Source organism: Fukomys damarensis, unplaced genomic scaffold (genome assembly GCF_012274545.1).
Source record: "Fukomys damarensis isolate Sample0158 unplaced genomic scaffold, DMR_v1.0_HiC HiC_scaffold_8, whole genome shotgun sequence".
In the NCBI taxonomy this organism is placed as follows: Eukaryota; Metazoa; Chordata; class Mammalia; order Rodentia; family Bathyergidae; genus Fukomys; species Fukomys damarensis.
This window is the reverse complement of record NW_022900920.1, coordinates 28650096-28670714: the sequence shown is the minus strand read 5'-3', so window position 1 is coordinate 28670714 and position 20619 is coordinate 28650096. Positions and strand designations below refer to the sequence as shown.

General features: G+C 46.3%; 1 protein-coding gene across 1 annotated transcript in view; it reads right to left on the bottom strand.

Moving 5' to 3' along the window:
• The window catches only part of Sorcs1 (sortilin related VPS10 domain containing receptor 1), a 369207-nt gene that overhangs the window by 147527 nt on the left and 201061 nt on the right, over window positions 1–20619 (bottom strand). Inside the window, exons 5-6 of the mRNA XM_033761243.1 lie at window positions 18988–19146; window positions 6585–6658 (exon numbers count right to left, since the gene is read on the bottom strand). Coding sequence (XP_033617134.1) covers window positions 6585–6658; window positions 18988–19146 — 233 coding nt within the window. The remainder of the gene's footprint in view (window positions 1–6584; window positions 6659–18987; window positions 19147–20619) is intronic.

Genomic DNA, 20619 nt, shown 5'->3' with positions numbered 1-20619 from the left:
AGTCATGATACTGTTCAGTATTAGTTCTCACAATTAGACCTTGGAAGAAAACGGAAGCTCAGGCAAGAGAAATCATCTTTCTTGGGTGCTCTCAGATGATCAGTAGTGAAGCTGAGACTTGAACTTCGATATGCTGGCTCTAAATTATGTACTTCCTAGAAATCACATAGGCAGCCCTGTAACGCAAGGGTGTTCTGATGTAATATATTGCGTTTGTGACAAAAATCACAAGTATGTTCAGAAGAGCCCTCTTGATCGGGAAAACTGGAAGAACAAATTAAGGTCCAACGTAGAGAGAGGCATCAGTAGGAGGCCAATAAGGTCCAAAATTTGACAGTGTTACCCGCACGTCATCTTTGTATGCAAAGACTAAAACCATCCCAGCATATACTAGGTGTTACAAATAAATCGTCACCAAAATGAATAAGGATAGTTTATGCCCATGTAGGAACTTGTATAAAAATAGAGCTAGGAGGAGCACAAGAGATCCATTTACTAATTAGTATACAGAATCTTTAGCCAGCCATATGGAATTTAGCAAATGCAGTTGAAGTAAATGGTAGCTCAGAAAAACTGTGATTCCGTTTTATGTGGTTACACAGTGAGGAACGGGGCTGGCTCTTGGCTATGAAAACAGCTCCTCAGGCTGATCCGTGGAGACAGCGGAGAGGCTTTTTCTCTGGCAGGGGACTGGAGTGAACCACTGTAATGCTAAGGAGAACAGAAGAGGAAGGGGTGAGCTGAGGGTCAGTAATGTGGAACTGGTGAGGCGTGGGGTTTCAAAAGTTAAGAGGGGAAAGAGCCTAAGCGGAGTAGAACCCTGAAGTGCTGGTGGGGATGGGGCGCTGGAAATACAGAAATATGGAAATCTAGTGCTTACAAGCCAGGTATTTGTGAATGACAAGATGTCCTACTCCCACTGTAACAGGAAACCATAGGTGAGTAGCGGTGTCCACCCAGAATTGCTCTGCAGACAAAGCCCTGCTTCCCGGCTTTGAAAAGGATGAGGCAGGGACTCCAGACTGAGGCAGCCACCCTGTATACCGCCAAGATAGCTAGTGATTTTGGTAGAGTAGACTTCTGCTGTTGCACCGTCATTAGACTTCATCCCATTTCCAGTTTGCAGGATGTGGGGAAGCAAAAGTGCAGAGCTGGCCTTGGGCTACTTAGTCCCCTAAACTTGCCTGAGAAAAGAGAAGAGAGGCAGAGCCATCCCATGCCACCATGCTCTGCTGTGGGAGGTGAGGAATCTTGTAGTGAGGTGGTGAACGGCCAGTGCATAGGCATAAGCAAGCCCATGGGCCTGGTTACCTAGTTATCTATGAAGCAAACTCACCATCAAACAATTGTAGGGGACTGAAATCGGCTCAGCATTAATATCCATCAAGAACTTGACAAAGCATTGTAGAAATAAGTCAGATCAGAGGGAGAAACTATTTGCTATTCCAGGGTGTTTTCTGGACATAGATAGGTGATGGAAAACTTATAGAACTGCCTCTTTTGGGTTTTGTCTTTGTGAGTCAGGGTCTCACTTCCGTAGTACAGGCTGGCCTTGAGCTCCCTTTGCAGTTCATGTGTGGGGCCCTGGTCTCAGGACAGCAGCATTCAGAGATGGGCTTTGGCAAAGCGGCTACTTCTCAAGGGCTCCAGCCTCAATCAGTGCATTCACCCATTAGCGATTCTTAATTAGCTGGTGAGGCGGGGAAGCGGTGGAAACAGTAGGAGGTGCTCCCTCCTTGGAGGATGTGTGTCACCTGGAGCCTGGCCTAAAATGTGCATCATGTCCCTGACACAAATCATGTCCTCCTTCTCCCTTCCTCTCCCCCACTTTAACGTGGCAGGGGGTGAGCAGCCTTCCTCTGCCACAGCCCTCTACCACATGGCTCTGGGTCACCAAGGGCCCACAAACCACGGACCCCCTCTGAAACCACAAAGCAACATAAACCCTTTTCCCTTTAACTTGATTTTCTCATTATTTTGTGGTGTCAGTAGAAAGCTAACAGGACATTACGCCAGACACGCAGGACATCTGCCAGCACAGGCAGTGAAAACAGCTTCAGACAAGCTTCCCCGAGCCATACGATGGCGGAAGCTCGAAGCTGCCCTGGACACAGAATCTCAGCCTGTGGTGCACAGGATCCGCTCGGGTCAGACACACCAAGGCTCACGTCCCGTCATCACTGCTGCCCAGGTGTGACAGCAGGCATAACTACTCAAACTCTGCGGGGTTTTGGTTCCTCTGTTGACCCTCTCACTTGTGTCCCATTGGAAATAAGGCTTAAAACGTGGAAGGATAAGGAGGACCCCTTGTCTGTGCCTCCCGTTGTCCCTTCCCCTTTCCTGGGTGAGAACAGCCCAGTCTCGGGGGGCATCGCTGTTCCTCATTCTCTGTTGACGTGGTTTATGGAGTTGACTCCACCCCCAGGCCTGTCTGTGGGCAGAACACCTAATCAGGCCCAGAAGACTTGATTCCAGGAGTTTTGCTGCAACAAGCTGAATTGGTATTTTCTTTTTTCTGGAAAGATACAAGTTGTCAGAGGCCACTGAAGGACAAAGTCTGCCTGAGAGTGAGGCTCTCACAGCAAGGCCTGGAGCAATGAAGATATGATGAATATAATTAGCCCCTGGGTCTTATGGAATATAAAAAAAGCTAGGCCTTCTGAAGTCTCCAGCTCATGGACCCAGTATCTCTTTAATTATTTTCTTAAAACAAATTGTACTCTTCTATGATGTCCTAACTGTCTTGATCAAAAATCTATCTCCCATCATCAATCTGAGGTCTGATTTAAATAATATATGCAAAATACCTACTGTGAAATACCTTGACCCACGGTAAATACTCAAGAGATGGGGTTTGTTGCAAAGGTGTAGAATGGCAAATCATTCCCATCGACCGACAGTGAGCTACAGGGAGTGAGGCTGTAGACACACATCCACACACATTCAGGAGGGAGCACAAGCTCTTCTCTATCCATCTGTGATGCAATACAGCTGTCATATATATATATATATACCTGCTGGAAAATACCCCTGCAACGAGCCTGGTATTTGAAAATAACAAAGGTTCGGTGTTGAACCAACTTTTAGTTATCCGCATGTGAGAAAATAGGTAACCGCCGTTCAGCTGACCCCGCCAGCCCCACGTATGTTAGAGCAACATGATCAGTAAGATAAGTCTGAATCTATTTTTAATTAGGTACAATAGCTCTAAATGTTTCTTGCCTCTTGCAAACTTAATAGATTTTTGAATAGTTTATAAAGAGATCTATTTTCCATTGCTTTACGTCAAGCAAGGCAGAATCCAACAAACCACATTCTTGAACCTCTGAAGACATTTAGGCGTTTGGGATAAGAGTCCTGACTCAAAGCATTTAGGTATTAACTGACTCTCCAGCTCTACGTTCTTCTTCAGTGTCGAATGCAGCACCCTGGGTTTTATCTACTGAATTGTTAAATAAAGGAAAATAATACCATCCTTTAGAACTTAAGTATTTTTCCTTCCCATCTTGTTGGGGGGCACTGAGCATATCGGGGATAGATCATGCTGAGCTACTCCTTCAGCCTCTTCTTGCTCTTATTTTGAGATGAGATCTTGCTAGGTTGAAATCTTGTTGGGGGGCACTGAGCATATCGGGGATAGATCTCAGGGCACTCATGCTGAGCTACTCCTTCAGCCTCTTCTTGCTCTTATTTTGAGATGAGATCTTGCTAGGTTGTTTGGGCTGGGCTCACACTGTGAGCCTCTTGCCTCAGGCCCCCAGAGTGCCTCTCCCTCTTGGATTGGCAAATGAAGGTGGGAAATAAGTCTCGAGTGTCAGACTGATCTTCACGTGTACCAGTGAGGAACATGAAACCAGACCAAGTAAGCTCCAAAATCTGGCTGTTACATAGTAAACGTGCTAAGCTGAACAAACTGCGTAACTCTTTCATTTCACTGAAATGACAATAGCAGTCCCTCCCATACAAGGTTTTATGAAGATCAAGCAACATGACTGATACTGTGCCCAGCCTACGCTGCTTACCAAACACATGTAAATCTCCTTACGCAACTTTATCTTGATGACACTAAACTCCCAGGTATATTTTCCCCTAATGAGAATCCATCCTCTCTTGTTGTAATATAATCTTTTTTTTAGGTCCAGGTATTGAACTCAGGACTTTGTTCTTGCCAGGCAGGTGTGGCACCCCTGAGCTACATTCTTGGCCCTCTTTTAATATTTTTTTCTTTCCTCTTTAGGAATCACATCTCCCTGATCTTGAATTGGGCGATTTGAGTGATGTCATTCTGCTCCTACTCCCTGTCCCCACAGAGATATAGGTATGGCTTCCATGAACAGGGTGTCACCTGCCGTGTTCCCCGCAAGCCAGGCCCTTCAGAGTCAATCCCTGGAAACACAAGGAAGACTCAGGCTTCTAAGCTGTGAGACTGGAGCTCACAGCTGGGAGTGGCCATCCTTGCGGGAAAATGAGGGGAGCCTGGGAGCGTAATCACCCGGCAAAAGAACAACACAAGAACCTGCTTCCCACCATTGATCTGAGGACCGATTTAAATAATGCGTGCAAAATACTTAAGTAAAAACTTTTCACATGGGACTGATGGTGTGGGATGGGAAATTATTCAAAGAGGGCCATGAGGTAATACTGTGCTGAGATAAATTTTTTAGTCACTTTGTATCAGCGCTGGAGCGAATCTCAACGCTTTGGAAGAAAGCTCCTATATAAATAGTAATGGTAGTTTTAATAGCATTCATGGGGATAAGGTAAACAGGAGCTACTACATCCCACAATTACTCTGCAGTGACTTTTGATTGCTTCCAGGGTTGGCATGACTCCTGCCACTCAGGATAAAGACAATTCTCAAGTGTGCTAGCGATGTGCTGGAGATACTCCTGCATCCTGCTTTCTCCATGGAAAATGTGACCTTATTACCCACGGCCACTTCAGGACTCAGTTGGAGAGGTCCCCTCACCTACCCACACCACCAACCTGGGATCTGGGTAGGAATGAGAAAAGGCAGCTTCTTTCAGTGAAGCTGGCTGCAAATACTAAGCAGTCTCACACTTCCCGTGTAGTTAGGAGCAACTGGTCTCCAGGAGTGAGTGGATCATGTATGGCTTTGGCTGACAGCTCCTTTTTTGGCCCTCAGGAAGCAGCTTCCAGTCAGAGGGCACAGACCATGTGGCCAGAGGCCAAGAGTCTTCCTTTTATTAATAAGCATGGCATTGTGCATTTTCCAAGGTCTTATTCCTTCTCTAGAATAGTCAAGCAAGTTTAAAGAATTTACCTTGGGGAGCTGTTCGGCAAGCCCAGTGAGAGAGGTAGACAGGCAGGCCCGGCGGCCAACAGAACTTTGCATTTCACCACTCCTCTGCCTAAGTGGGCTGGACTTCCAGGGCTCACAGCTCTGGCCCAGAAAAGAAAGGCCAAGAGGCCGAGACAGTAGTGTCTACTGATTTAGTAGATCATGTACTTTGGAGACAAACAAGCTTCATTTGAATCCTGATGTTGGGACTTTCTGGCTGTGTGACCTTGGCCAAATTCCTCAGCTTCTCTGTGCTATATATTTCGTGTGGGTTAATGATGATATTAAGAATTTCCTTATGAAGGTGTTATGAGGATGAAACAGGTTAAGTTTGAATAGTGCTTATCACAGTGCCAGGGCTGGAGTGGGAAAGATAGCACTCTCTGTCCCCAAAGGAAAAGATTTATTTTAGATAACAGAATAATTAGGCTTTATATACAGTCACATGTAATACTTTTATAGACATGATAGTTTTGACTTTGGGTTACTGGGGTTGTAATGGAGCTTTCTGAGAGAAGATCCCGCCTCTAGGAGTAGCTAAGAGAGGAGAGCTGTTCGCATTGGCAAAGGCACAGAGGCTGTTTCGCCAGCCCAGGGCAGCAGTAACTACAACCCTCAGGGAGGTAGAAAGCCTGCACCTGTGGGCCCCTGGCATAAGAAGGTCCTCATCCGGGTTCTTTCCCCTTTTCTGTGCTTTAGGCCAACGCCTCACCACGAGCCACATTTGCTGGCACCTTGATCTGGACTCCTCGCCTCTGGGACTGCACAAATACATATCCAGTGTAAGCCTCCAGTCTATGGCATATTGTTCTCGCAGCCCGAGCAAAGTGAGACCACGCTGTCTATGTGTTTGGTAATTTCTACAATGTCTGTGGCAGCCTGTGCACTCCTGAGGCCCCCGCCCACCCATGAAGGTGAAAGAGAAAGCCTGATGACGTAGTCAGGAAAAGGAAGGAAACTCCACGTTTGGACTAAATAAAATCTACTTATTTATTTTTGAACACCTTTATGTGAGTATGCGGTACATGTGTATATAATGTTTTAATATTAAAATATCATTTTTCTAAAAGAAAAATCTGTCTCAAGTATTCATCAGAACCTAACCAAGTAACACAGCTTCTGCTGCTCACCAATCATCAGCTTGGGGAAAGGCAAGAAACCTGGGACACAACTTTCAACATTTCCTTAAGGAGATCACTGGAGTCTGCCATCCAGGAGGCAGCGATCCCATGCTCACTTACTGTTGACATCTTATTATGCCAGAAGGCAAAGCCGGACTTACCAGTAGAACCTGTTTGGCACCACCCCTTCCTGGATGAGCTGCCATCTTCTCCCGAACTCAGCAGAGCTGTAGAGCTAGAGAGAAAAGAAGTGAATAGCCCGTGGCCCTATGGTACATCAAATCCACAAGCATCAGTCCTTTACATCAGTAATAAAAATATATCTATTGATTGAGCTCTGGCCAGATGCCAGGTGAGCACTCCACACATCTATTACCGCTACTTCTACAAATCCTACGTGGAAGATATTCAATTATCCATTTTATAGCTGAGGAGACTGGGTTCAGAACGATGAACAGAATTGCTGGAAACCGCACGCTGTATAAACAGTAGAGTGCCCTGGAATTCTCACTGTATTCTACCCAGTGACAAAGCTGGCTCTTCCCACTGACGCAGCAGGAGCAGCCCTTTTTCTAGGGCAGGTTGAGCGAAAAGTCTAGACCTAGCACTGGGACCGCCCGTGGTCCATCCCGAACCTGGCTGAACACAAGGCGGCCCCAGTTCAAGGGACACAGAGGGGTCCGGAATCCACCAGGGGGCTCCACAGACATTGTGAACCATGTGGGACCCGAACATAAGATGGGACTCAGATAGGATAAAATGGCGTCACTTACAAAGGAGACAGCAGGGGCCAGAGTGTTGAGCCAGGCAGACAGGTGACAAAAGAATCCTGCTCGGGTACATATGTTTGCCTGAATCGGTGAGGGAAACTCTGAAAAGATCTGAGTATCAATTTAAGGGAACCAGAACTGAGCTTGCAGGTGAGGAGAGGCCAATGTTGGCAGGATAACTAAAGGAAGTGTGGGTGATAAAACATCAGTCCTCTCTGACTGCGCTCTGACCACAATCCAGGTGCTCTGCATGCACGAGTTCACTGATCCCACTCACCATTGCAATGACACAGGAAGACGTGCAGCCCTTTTAGGATGGCTCCATGGCTGGCACAATCTCAAACCCATTTGCTACCCGGCTTCTGCACAGCTCCAGGTTGACTGCACAGAATCACCTTGATCAGATGGGGATTCATCTTCCGCAGCTCCTTTCCCCCAAAATGGCTACTTTTGGACCACCTGTTCTTAATTGCTTCTTTGCTTTCCTTTGGCAATAATCCACATGGCATCCCAGGAACTTCTGATCCAAGAAGTATCCTCTGATGGGCACCCAGAGAATACCGCTGCTCTTCGTACTCTAGTTCTCGGAGGGCATTTGGCTACTGACTTGAAAACTACCATGTGGATCACCTCCCTTCTTCTGTGTGCTTGGTATGTGGCCTCCCGCTCCTCCTAGACAGGCACCTCATTTGCTAACTAACACACCGAGCAGATGGCACCCCCTAGGCTTGCTTGGGTTCAGAGCCTGTGGACAATCAGGTATGCCCCGTGATATGTGTGTACATCTCCAAAAGGCTGCTTTGTTCTTTGTGAGCATCCAGAGGCGCCTCCAGCCTTGGGGATACAAAGCAACTCAATAATCCAAGCCTCTCTGATGCAGCTCAGTGAAATACTTCTAAATTCCGTCTCGGGAAAGTTCACCTTGGTCTTATAGACAGGCCCTTTCTTCTTCCCACTTTAACCTCGCCAGTGCTGCCCATTCCCTCAAAGGCTGCCTTGAGACCTGTTTCCTTCCAAGCCAACCTTTAATGCCCACCTTCTCTACAAACTTTCCCCTGTCCACCACATCTCCCATGGACCTCGTCCACAAAGAGCTAATATACGGCAGACACCACCACTGCAGGACACACCCTTACATCTCTTTTTAGTAGGCTTTCAAGACGGCCTTCTAACCATGCAAGTAGAAAACTCTTCTGATATAAAACATCTCAAAAATATCTGGGAATACTCCTTTACTCCTTAATATGGCTACAAAAGTTTTAGATGTCATTACTCCCATCCTCCTAGTATATATAAAGACACCCACAACTTAGTTGGAAAGGAAGGAAGTAATGACACTGCCCCAAGCAAATCCCTGAGTCACTGATCTGCATGGAAAAACTAAGGTTTCCCAGAAAATGGAAAATAATGATTTATTAGAGGAATACATTTTACTTCCAGGGATCCATAGCTACAGGCCAGTGTTTTAAAATAAAGTTTATAAATTCAGTACATTTGCAAGGCCTGAGGGTCTGCCTCTGAGGGCTTTCAATTTCTACCCAGACTGCTGGACAAACCCAACCTCCTCCTTCAAATACTCCCTCACTAAGAAGCTGACTGTCCAGCCCGGTGTTATATGCAGGAAGGGAGAAGGGGAGGACTGTCAGCCATTCACACGCCTGTATCAATTAAACCCAGAATCCAACAGCAAAGCTCTCCCCCCACAGAACGGTATCACAGTGTTTTTCCAACGGGCTCTGTGTCAGCTGCCCCTGGAAGGCTTTCCATGGAGAAGTCAGTGTTCTCTAATAGCTTTCGTAGTGTTGACAGCAGCTAAATAAGATTTATTTCCCTCTCTGCCTGTCTCCTACTCCAAGGTTTCTTTTGACCCTCAGAACCAGAGCTGAGCACTGTCATTACTGTCCCAGCAGAGAGCGGCTCGAGCTCTTCTGCAGTGCCAAGCCCAGGGAAGGGCAGAGCCAGACGGGGGAGAGAAAGAAACAGCACTTCCTCTAGTTTAGGAGGCACCGTTCATCTAATCCTTTGTCAAGCACCCAAAATGCCATTCTTACAGGGCATTTGTTTTTATTCTACCAACACTGGTATAAAATACAGGAAAGAAAACGAATAGAAGGAGCAGGAATTCTAAAGCACTTTCTTAAAGGGAAGTGATCTGACTAAGAGTGCAAGGCAGAAAATCTGTCCTGTCTGAAAATATCCTGTGCTTCCTGACACCCGCTTCCCTGCCTTGGTAAACACAGCTTCATGAGCGTACAACCTACTCCTCTCTGTTCAAGATCCAGTAGCAGCAGCCTGAGGTCTAACCTTCCACATGGTCATTACATTGGCCTGGGGCTGTCAACGCTTCTCTTTCCTGCCATCCTCCTCTCCTGAGGACTTAAAAAACAATCTCTCACACTGGCTTATTTTCTCGCCATCTGCCTTTATCTGCTATAAGAAGAATGCAGATAAAAATACACTTCATGGTAAAGGACGCCATTCCAGGGCTAGTCTTGTAAACGTTGAACTGTCCAGGCATCGACGTCGCCCTCTTCAGGCGACCTGTGGAGATGCACGTTGGGTGACGTGCATCAGTTTGGGGATAAGGAGAAACGCCACCGGGACTGAACAGCTGGATGACAAAAAGAATGTTATTTATTGACTTCACTCCAGATTCCCAGTGTATGGCAGGTCAACACAGGGAAGAGGGAGAGATGAAGCCTGAGCTCATACTAGCAGTTTCCACCTTCTTACCACGAACAGATTATTTACTGACTGCCTTCCCAGAAGACAGCCGTCTTTCTGGGGTAAAAGAGACATTCAACATCACTGTGTTGGAAGTTTGCAATTGTCACTGTCCCTGAAAAGTCTGTTCAGCATTCCTCAATCACATCAGGGCATCTTCTCTTTTCAGATTATTAGATAGGCTCATGTTATGAATTTTCTTTTGCAGCTAGGAAATCGATGGGAGGATACCTACTCCGTGGAAATCAGGCAAGGATAATTTTGCTGAAGTCAAGAGCGGCGGTAAAATCTTTTAGGACTTTGGTTGGCGGGATCAGCCGCTGTTCACTACAAAGCTTCCCGGGGTCGCTTCGCCAGCTTGGCACCGCCGTCTGGGCCCCCTCCACACAACTCCTTGTCAAGCTTCCATGGGTGGAATGCCTCCTGCTGTCAACTCTTTTCAAGGTTGCCTGCTTCCTCCCCTCTCCTCCTCTTTCCTTAACATTTTGGAGGCAGGGGGCCTGCAAATTGTACTTTTTGAAAAGGCTGACAAAATCTCTGCCAGTTCTGTTTATTTGCCTCATCCTAATACTGCCCTGGGGATGGCTTTGGGACAAAGCGCTCATCTACCTCCTGCTCTCCAGTTCTCACTGCTGCTTCTGCATTCTTTTTAGCAAGAAAAAGATGGTACCTTAAGGACTTCAAGTGAATTTCTAATGCTAAGCCCGAGGCATTGAAAATATCAAGCTCTTTTGTTCCCACCAGACTCCAAAGGAACAAAGAGAATCAGTCCGGAGAAACATATGGTCTTCAGAAGTATGCTGTAATGGGCTGGGGCTCATGCAAAAGGAAGGAACAAATTCTGCAGCAACTAAAATGGTTCCACAGAACTTCAGCAAGAGCTGAGAGGTCTTGACACTGAATGGCCAATAAAGAGCATCCACAGTGAGCAAACCCGGTCATCATCCTGAACACCACAACCACGCTCATACCTGAATGGCTAATAAAGAGCATCCACAGTGAGCAAACCCGGTCATCATCCTGAACACCACAACGACACTCACCCTGAGTCATGCCGCCCTGAATCATATTTCTCCATGGAAAAGCTATCAGGGAGATCACAGACAATGGGTGAAGTGCACACTGGTACAGAGCTGGCCTAGTAAAGAGAGCAAGATGGGAATTCACCAAGGCTTTCAAGGTGGGCCTTGGAGGAAAACTGAAGTTTCTTCTAAGCTAGAGGATGCAGAGAAAACATACTCCAAGGGAGCAGGTCGGTAAGAGCGAGTAAACAGAGCAATGCAGCATAGTGTGGCTTTTCTTCTTTGGTCAACAGCAGGAGACTTTCTGTGGGACGGATAAAGCGAGGGGGCACCAAAGCTACAAAGAGAGCCCAGGACCAGAATGGGCAGCTATACCGTACCAAAAGCTGAACAGTGCTGATGTGGACTGGGTCCAAGTATCAGCAAGGTCAAAAGACAAGACAGGCACCAAGGCCGAGCATTGGAGCTCTGCTGATGAAGAGTGAGCAGGAACGGTGACCCTGTGCTGGCTCCATCAATCTTCCTTGCAGTGGGGTTTAACAAATCTGTCACTGATCATCCTTCAGCTGTCACTGAAGCCCGTCACGTCCCCCACAGTTGGGCTTGACACTTTGAAGAGTGGAAGATCGGACAGATGGAACTGGAGCTGGCGAGGAAGGAAAGATCAATATGGGACAGAGGGCCACCTTGATTCGGGGATGCCTCCTAGATAGGGAGGTCCAAAGGAGATAGATGGAGCATTGGCCTTGAAAGTTACTAGAGACAAGTACTAGTGGATGAGAATAAGCAAGGACTGGCTAAAATATTGCACATGTAAACATACAGCCCTTATTTAAAAACCTATCCAGCTACTCCACACCAAAACTGTGCCTGTTCAATTCTTAATCGCTTGTTTAAAATACTTATTTCTCCTCGTTATTATAGCTCATTTCTTTCAAATCACTGCGAACAGGCTGATCCAACTGCTCCAGGTAGCAAGTGAAAAATAATGTCACAAGCTGTTTAAATATAGTATCTCTATTGCATGCAGGCCTTCCTTGTTTGCTTATGATGGTATTTCAGCTTGAGAATTTGTTTTATAAACAAGGATTGGGGTTGACATTTAGCAAGCTCCCTGGTTTCCACTCTAATTGCCTGTTTTGTACTTTGATACTTAAATTACTTACATATTCATGAGGTTAGTGATGGGCTTTGACATTGGGAAATTGCAAGCACACGAAAATCCTGCCAAACCAGCATGGTGTGTGATGCTCAACATATTTGGTATAAACTGAGTGTCCTTTTACTTAACAGCAGTGCCATGGGGAACCCTGATGGCATTAGGTAGGCAACAGCTTCCTGAGAGCTTGTGCCTGTGCAGAAGTCATTTGAATACCCCCAGGGGCTGACTTTCAAAGATCCATTTGTCTTCAACCTCAATCTTACTTTTAGACATTAAGGGACTGCTAGGTCTTTTGACAAACAGATAAAATTACTGTGAAGATAAATGCTTTAATATTTAATGGCTTATTATCCTAATCAATAATGTTCCCTAAGCACAGCATATCAGTTCTTCTTTATTCCATTCGCTCTCTGAGATTGCTCTTAGTGATTAACTAAAAAGGCATTCAGCATTGATTCTACCACCTACCGACAGCCTCTGGAGTAAGGTTGTTTCTGAGAAAGGCAGGCTTGTGTCCTGTTCCACTCTCAGCACCTCATATCTTCGGATGACAGGCTGGTTAGCATTTATGGGATGATGATTGCTAAGTCCAGCTCTATGTTTTGGGTTTTACATGCATTATGTCTGAGTCCTGGAGCAGTCTTCTGAAGATACATCATAGTTTTGTTTCTTTTTTTTTTTTTTTTTTTTTTTTTTTTTTTTTTTTGGTACCGGGGATTGAACTCAGGACTTTGTACTTGTGAGGAGGGTCCCACTGAGCTAAATCCCTGCCTGATACCTCATAGTTAAATGACACCCTGTGGTCCCAGAGCCAGTGGCAAGGCCTGAGGGTCTGGAATGCAGCACTCTTACCATCCTTGCTCCACTGTCTGTCAGTGTGAGAAACCACTAAGTCTAAGATTTTGAAGATGGTGACATCTTATCTCTTCCCTTATTCAAAAGCTATTTCCCACAGGCCAGGGATATAGCCCAGTGGTTTTGCTGCTTGCCTTGCAAGCACAAGGCCTGAGTTCGATCCCTGGCTCAAAAAAAAAAGTTATTTCCCAGGAAGATACAAGGAGAATGATGAACACCGCTCTTGTGTAAAGGTCTAGTCAGAAAAAAAATTTTTTTTTGATTCCAAAGGAATAAAGTGGATTTTTCTTTCTTTCAAAGGAAAGCATAGATACAAAACTCCTTAAATAAAATCTAAGGACTTGTAGAGAGAGAGAAGAAAACTAAAAACAATTTTTAAGTGAGGCAAGTCATTAAAATTCTATCGCTGGCCATCGAACACATTGGGAGTTCATTATTCTTCTTCTACCAATACGCTTTATAATTTTTTTTATTATTCTGATGGGCTGACACAAGAACAGCTCAATCCAGCTCAGCTTGAGCAACCAGGGACTTAGTGTGAGAGCCTGGGGTTCAATCCCCAGCGCTGGAAAAGTGAAAAGAGCGCCTACCGCCCTGTCTGTTCCCCAGGCCCACCTGTGTTGTCCGGTTATCCTTTCTGCCTGTCCCTGTAGGAACTTCGCTCCTGGATTCCATGATTTTAAATGTCCCCCAGGTGGGGAAAAGTGGGCCCAGGCACAGAGCTGAGCAGCCCCTGCTGACGATCAGATCCACAGCTTCTCCACAGCTGCCAGGAAAGGAGGAGGCCTCACCAGCCTGGGTCCCAGTGACAGGGACCTCTCCTCAGAGCTTCCCAACAGCCTGCACAGGAGCAGGGCTCCCGTTGGCTCACAGCACTTCCCGTTCCTTTGCGAGCGACTCCTCCTGTGTCAGCGCTGACAAATGCCGAGAGCCAGCACCCAGCATGCTCCACAAAGCTGAGGTACAGGCATATTTTTATACTTTTCTTCTGTATTTTTTTCCTTACAGTCACATCTGCTCTTTGTTTTCGCTCATTTCAAATGTTTCCCAACACATCATTTTTAGGGAGGTGTTTCAGACAGACTGAGAGATGCCGTTGGAGGCAATGTTTTATAGCACAGTTTGTACACTAGTTTATTGCCAAATTAAAATAAAGATGTGATCTGGCAGACTCAGCTGCTGCTAAGCCTTCCTTGGGTGGCTTCCTGCATTGAGGCGTGGAAGTTGGGGAAAATTAGCAACGAAGTAAAGGACTGGGTACTTTCTCTCCTGCCTACTCCATTTCCCAAAATCAATCAGACAAACAAACAGCAGAAAGCAGAATGTTTGATTTACCTGCTGCTTAAGTCACAGAAATAGACAATATGAATAAAACAGAGCAAGTTCCTCACGCTCCTTTAATGGCATGGAATTTTTCATATCGTCCAGAGTCATTCACAGTGGTAAGAAGTCCAGGGTGCTTTCTATAATTATCATACCTCTGCCTCTTTTACTTGGGATTTCCATAATATCTACAATGCTCATTGGGTGGGGGCATTGAGGACAGGCTAAGGGTGTTGGATCACATAGACCGTTCAGATGCTGGTGTGTCTTGCCCGATTTCCAGCCTGTTTAGTCCGGGGCTGCCTCTTGAACAACTTCAACAGGAAAAGGATCCATGCTCCAGTCTCCAGTCCATCTGAGGTGCCTCCATAACCACATGCCCATTAAAGACAGCATTCCCTTCCCTGATCTTACTTGTCATGCTGAACAGGCTGAGAGGTGTCTCCACCACTGCACTTGACTTCTGGGTAAGTCTGTGTGTCTCTCTCTTGAGGGAATTTGGATCTGGATCAGCACTGAGAAGATCTACCACCCCCCGATGTAGGTGAGGGTCAATCCGTCACCGGTCACCCTAGGTGCGGAAGGCTGAATTTCTCTCTCTTTTGAGTTGAGACTTCTAATTCCTCCTGACCTCACACTTGGGCATTTCTAGGTCGTGAGCCTTTGGACTTGGATAAGGACTTAAATCATAAGCCACAAACCTGCCTCCTGTGCCCACTTCATTCTAAGGTATTTGGACTTAGGTGGAGCTGCACTACTGAGTATCCAGTCTTCCCGCTTGGAGATGGCCGATCTTGGTACTGTGCTTCTCAGCTTCCACGATTGCCTGAGCCTTTTACTCCTCACAATGCCTCCCCTGCTGTGGGTGGATTGTGTTTCTTTGGAAAACCCTACTTACCCAACCATGTAGCTACGGAACGCTGCTCACCTCTCTTCTTCTAAGTAAAAACAAAGAGGCAGGCTAAATTATTAAAGCATCATGATTTTCTGAAATACCACTTTTTTAAACCCCTAATCTGGCCTTCTGTGGAACTGATGGCCAGTAAAACTCTTATCTCAGGCCAGACTGGATGGTATGATCAATGAAATTCCTTGAGTACCTGGTAATGCTTACATCAAAAAGCGTGCATACCTTAAAAAGTACCAATAAAATTTAATGAGGAAAAAAAAAAAAACACACAAAGAAACCTGCGCTCCCTGCTTAGATAGTGTGGGCACTGCAGCCATTCTGGGCTTTCTCCAAGTGAGAGATCCCGAGTCTGTCCTTGGGACCTTCGCTGTCTCATTCACAGAGGTAAAGAGAAAGACATGCCACAGAAGTGAGGGGAAACCAAATGTGCCTATGGCTTCACAGAGTAAAGTGCATCTTAAAAGGTAAGGAAGAGGAAGCCTGTTCCTAAGTAAGCTCTACAGGAAGTGCCACCTCTACAAGGTGCTTCCTTAGAGAGGACACCTTCACCGAGGGTTCTGGACAGCAGGGCCGATGGGCTGCAGCACCCAGCAGACTGAATCTTAGCACGACACCACATCATCTCAGCTGGAAGTTTTTCAACAGTAACACTAGTAGTTGTCACAGCCCAACTGGCTCACGGTCCTTCCTTGAAAGAAGAAATATGTCCCCTTCTTGGACAAAAACAGTTATAGGTGGGACAATGCAGACGTTCAGCCCTTCCTGGTGCCCACAGCTGTGCCTCCTCAGTCCTGAGATCCCTGCAATCCATGCTGACTGCCGGCTGTCATTCCACGTCACTGACCCTCCCTGATGCAGGGCCACGGCCCCCTCAGTGCGGCTTCAGCCAGTGGCTCATTCCCTGGTGCAGCTCTGTGTGCTCCAGCTAGTGCCCCTTCTCCTTCTGGGATTCAGGGCTGGAGGCCTGAAGCTTCCTGGGCGGCTACATACCTTATAAAAACACCACCCTTAAAAAAATACCACACTTAAAAGTAAGAACCCTGCCAAGTCTCACGGAAGGGTTTTCTCCATTCATAGAACATTCACATATGATACTAACTAGCAGTCTTCCCTTTGAGAAAATATATTAACCTCTCGGAGTTTTGGATTCTACACATCCTATAGAATAAAGACTTCGAAGGCTTCTTCTAGTTTTCAAAGGTCACTGGGTCTGTGGTCACGGAAGATCACTTTTGGTCCAGATCCTCAGTGTTTGATACCAGGGCAAATGTATCACTGTGCCACGTGTTCTCCCTGCCTTTGACCTCATGGTATCACAGTTCATCGTTACCTGACTCTGTTTTAATTGGGACTCCATGCAGCATTTCCCTGACCCATGCTTCTTTTTAGGAAAACCAATTTATTTTGTCCAATCATCAAAACAGAAAAGATAATCAATATCAGGTTCCCAAATTGTGTTTATAATTATCTTTATCAAATTTTATTTTAGTCACCCAAAATTCACCATCAGTAAACATTTTCCCCAACTTTATAGGAGTGTTTATAACATTCTTTTTATAAAGCATTCTGTTGCCTGCTCCAACCAGAATCTGTCACACTTACTCAGCGGCAGGTGAAGTAACTTCACAGGACTCTGAGTTAATAGATGGCTGGATCTCCATCACCTGAACTTTAAACCACTTTCATGTAATTCATTGAGCCACTCTGATATGTAACCACTATGCATCAGTGACAATGCTGACCTCTTATCCTCTCTCGAATTACTGGTGAAAGTGAATGTATTAATTTTCTATCTCATAATAGATTGGAAGCACCATGATCCAGTTATTTTATACCAAAGTTGCAACCACCTAGTGTCCAAATTAGAACGAACCACAGTCTAATACGTATTTTTAAATCACATCAGAAATGCACCTGCGATTCTAATTTTCCATGCAACACATCCCGTGGCAAGGAAGCTGACACTAAACATTGTTTGCTGTAGATGGTTAGGCTGGGGACACAATGCACTCCAGGAATGTCCACTCTGCTGCATTCTTACAAGAGGCATGCTCTGAAGGCTGGGGCACGAATGGTTACTTTGGGGGCATTTCCTCTAGCAGAACTGTAAAGATACAGGGTTCTCTCCTAGCCAGGTAAATCTAGCCTTTAGGGTGCTTCTGGCATCAGGAGAAAAAAATAATCAACTGTTGAATGGCATTCACTGACCTAGAAGAGGAGATGTCCAGCTCCAGATGCTCAGTGCTCACCCCTGAGAACCGTATCACCCCCACTGGATGCACTGTAGCCTGACTCGAGGAACAAAATTGTACAAAACAGTACATTTTGCTAAAAGAGTAGCCAGGCTACTCAAGAGGAAAAATAAATACTTCTAATTGTAAATCTTTTCTGTTTTTAGGCTTACTGTGCATTTCATCTGGCAGTAAGGGCAGCATGCCTAAAACTCCAAACCTAAAATGTTAATTTGCTTCCTCCAAAACGCTCATGTCAGTGGAGACCTTGACAATTTGCTTAAACCACTCCCCTGCCTGCAGGGAGGCTCCCTACATGGGTATCAGCCCAAGCACATGTAGGCCCCAGATTTCCTTAAATACGTGTAACTTCTAAGACATGATTTCTCTGAGGAGAACTCTCTGAATGAATTCGATGAATAATGCATTTCAAAAAGAGCATTCCACTATTTCACCTGTTTGCCTATTTGCTTTTATGGCTAGAGTTTCTCTCACATTTGCCCAAACACATGCTGTTTTTTATTAAATTTAATCGGCCACTGCTAGTTTTAGATTCTAAGAACATAACTTCTGCAAGGCAGGGGCTATAATTTTGGTGGTGCATTCGTAGTACATGGCACCTACCATAAAGTGTGACACTTATGGGACATACGTGCACGCATATAATGGCATAACCTATTTCGATGTTTTCTTGAGAAGTGGACATTTCCTTCAACTTTACCACCCACAGAAGAAAATACTGCAATGTCTGTGTTCTGAATGACGTTACCCACGCACATGTTATTAGTGTTCTGTGGTCCATTCTCTCATTTTAACAAGGCCTTTGTTGGTATTCTTAACTATGTGGGGTGCATGCTTCCCTTTTAGCATCTGAGCAAATGTATGGGTTCTATAGCGAGAAAAATGACTGAGCCACATACAAAATCAGTCTCGCGGAGGTCAGTGGCTCCCAGAAGCCGGAGGCACCTGCTACAGTTTGGATTTCGGTGTCATCTCAAAGTGCATGTGTCCCCAGAACAGTGCTCTGGGGAGGCGCTGTGGGCCTGGAGGAGGAGGGTCCTAGGGGGAGGCCTTGAAGTCACCGGGGAGTCCCTGAGTGACACTGTGGGGCCCTGGCCTGTCCTCTCTCTTGCCTCTGCTTCCTGGATGAGGGGGTGAGAGCATTTGCTCTGCCACACTGCCCTGTCACGGGTGCTGCCTCCAGAGAGGCCCAAAGCACGGGACCGCTCAGTCATGAGCCAGAAACACCAGAATCATGAACCAGAATAAACTTTTCCACTCAATAAGGTGAATCTCAGGTGTTTGTTTTAGTGACAGAAAGCTGCCCAACACAGAATGCTGTCAACCACTGGCCCCTCCAGAGGTCTGGCTTTGCATCTGTTATTCTGTGTGCCCTTTCAAACAGTTACATGGTTCAAACCCGCAAACCGAGCTCCTCTGCTCCTCCGCCTCCCACAGCTCAAGTTCAGAGAGCCTCTCACAGCAGAGGTCGGCCCTGAAGTGAATTGTAAGCTGCAGGCCCTCCCCGGGAGCTGCTCAGCAGCACACAGAGGCAAGAAGCGCTCACCTTCTGGTCCTGACTGTAGGCCAGCACCCAGTCCTCCTGCTTCGGGTGGAAGAGCAGGCTCTGGATGTAGAAGGTCAGCCGGTACTTCTGATAGGTGGCCCCTTCGTCGGAGCTGATCAATAAACTGCTCTCGATCTCCGGGTCTGTGAGCAGCATGATCTGCCGGAACAAACGTTGGGAAAAGAAAACAACAGAAAGTTAAGCTTCAAACTGACAGAATTTGAAGATGAGCAGACATTCTGACCACAGAGTGACGAGGCAGGCGGAGAAGGCTCAGCCCAAGGCCTCGCTCTGTCCTGTTCTGTCTGCTGTCTGCGACCAGTGCCCCCAAACCATCTTCACCAAGAAATTAAAAGCAAAGGAGAATTTTCAAGGCATGGATAGGAAGCCCAGGACAGCTCTCTCTCCTCTTCTTTCGTTTCCTGTGTGTGTGTGTTTTCCAAATTATTTCCTAAATCTGAAACATTTCCTGCTCCCCTTACCCTAAACTTCAGGCACTGTGCTCCACTCTGGGAGATTTGAGAGCAAGAGCGGCTACACCTGCCAAAGAAGGGAGGACACAGCAGAGGACAGGACGGACTCCATCTTGTTCCTTTTGTACCTCACACCCTCTTGTTCCACATCGGCACGATCTCACATCATTCTGCCTTCCAGGATTCATGAGTCTGGGTTCACAGCCAGACTCCTGTAGGCTTCTCAAGGAAGAGCGCCACAGGATTTACAAAAACCTCACTGCCTTTATCACCTCCTGAACCAGTTCCCTTTATTGTTTATGCTGCTTATCTACCTGCCCTCCACTAGAACACGAGCTCCATGAATAGCAGTCAGTGTACCTCTGTTTCCTCACAGGCACATTCCCAGCAGCCACACTGAGATCCAGCATGCAGTACACAGCCACTAAATATTCCACAACTAGATGAATACATGAATGAATAGAAGGAGTTTCCAGAGTGGACTCAGGAAAAGCATACTTTGAAGATAAGAATGGAAGTTCCATGGAAAGTGCTGTTGGATGTCCTTCCGTCTGCATGAGTTATAAATACGTGAACACTCTAAGCTGCAGATGCTTTGCACTCTTTCACGGCAATGCCTGATCATGGCCAGAGTACTGTGAATAGAAGGGCTGCTGGCCTGCATGCTGGTTTTTATTCTTTTATTTTATGCCTGTAGGGATGTGTGTGGAGCGGCACAGTACTCATCCTCAGTCACTGTGGGTCTCCCTTCATTCCGTCGATGTGCACACCTAGTATCTCCACACAGGTGGCCGTGATGCTATCCACGGGCTTCTGCCCCATCAACTTATTAACCACCACTCTCCGAGCTTGGTCTGGAGAAGCATAAACGATGTGATTCACACGTGGTTACATGAGGAGAAATCACTGCAGCCCAGAGTTAAAGACTGCCAGTAGAGGATGCGGCAGTTACGGGACAAAAGAGAGCGAGGGGGTAAACACAGAAGAGCAGAGCGCAGGCTAACACATCAGGTCTCCTAGGACTTGGAGGCAATCATATTAAAACTTTAGAACAGTGGGTGTCATCCTCAAAAGGGGTGTCCTGTCGCCACGAGCAGTGTGAATGCTGCCCACCAGGCATGCTCTGACTGACAGCTGCTCATATCCAGGATGAATTTAA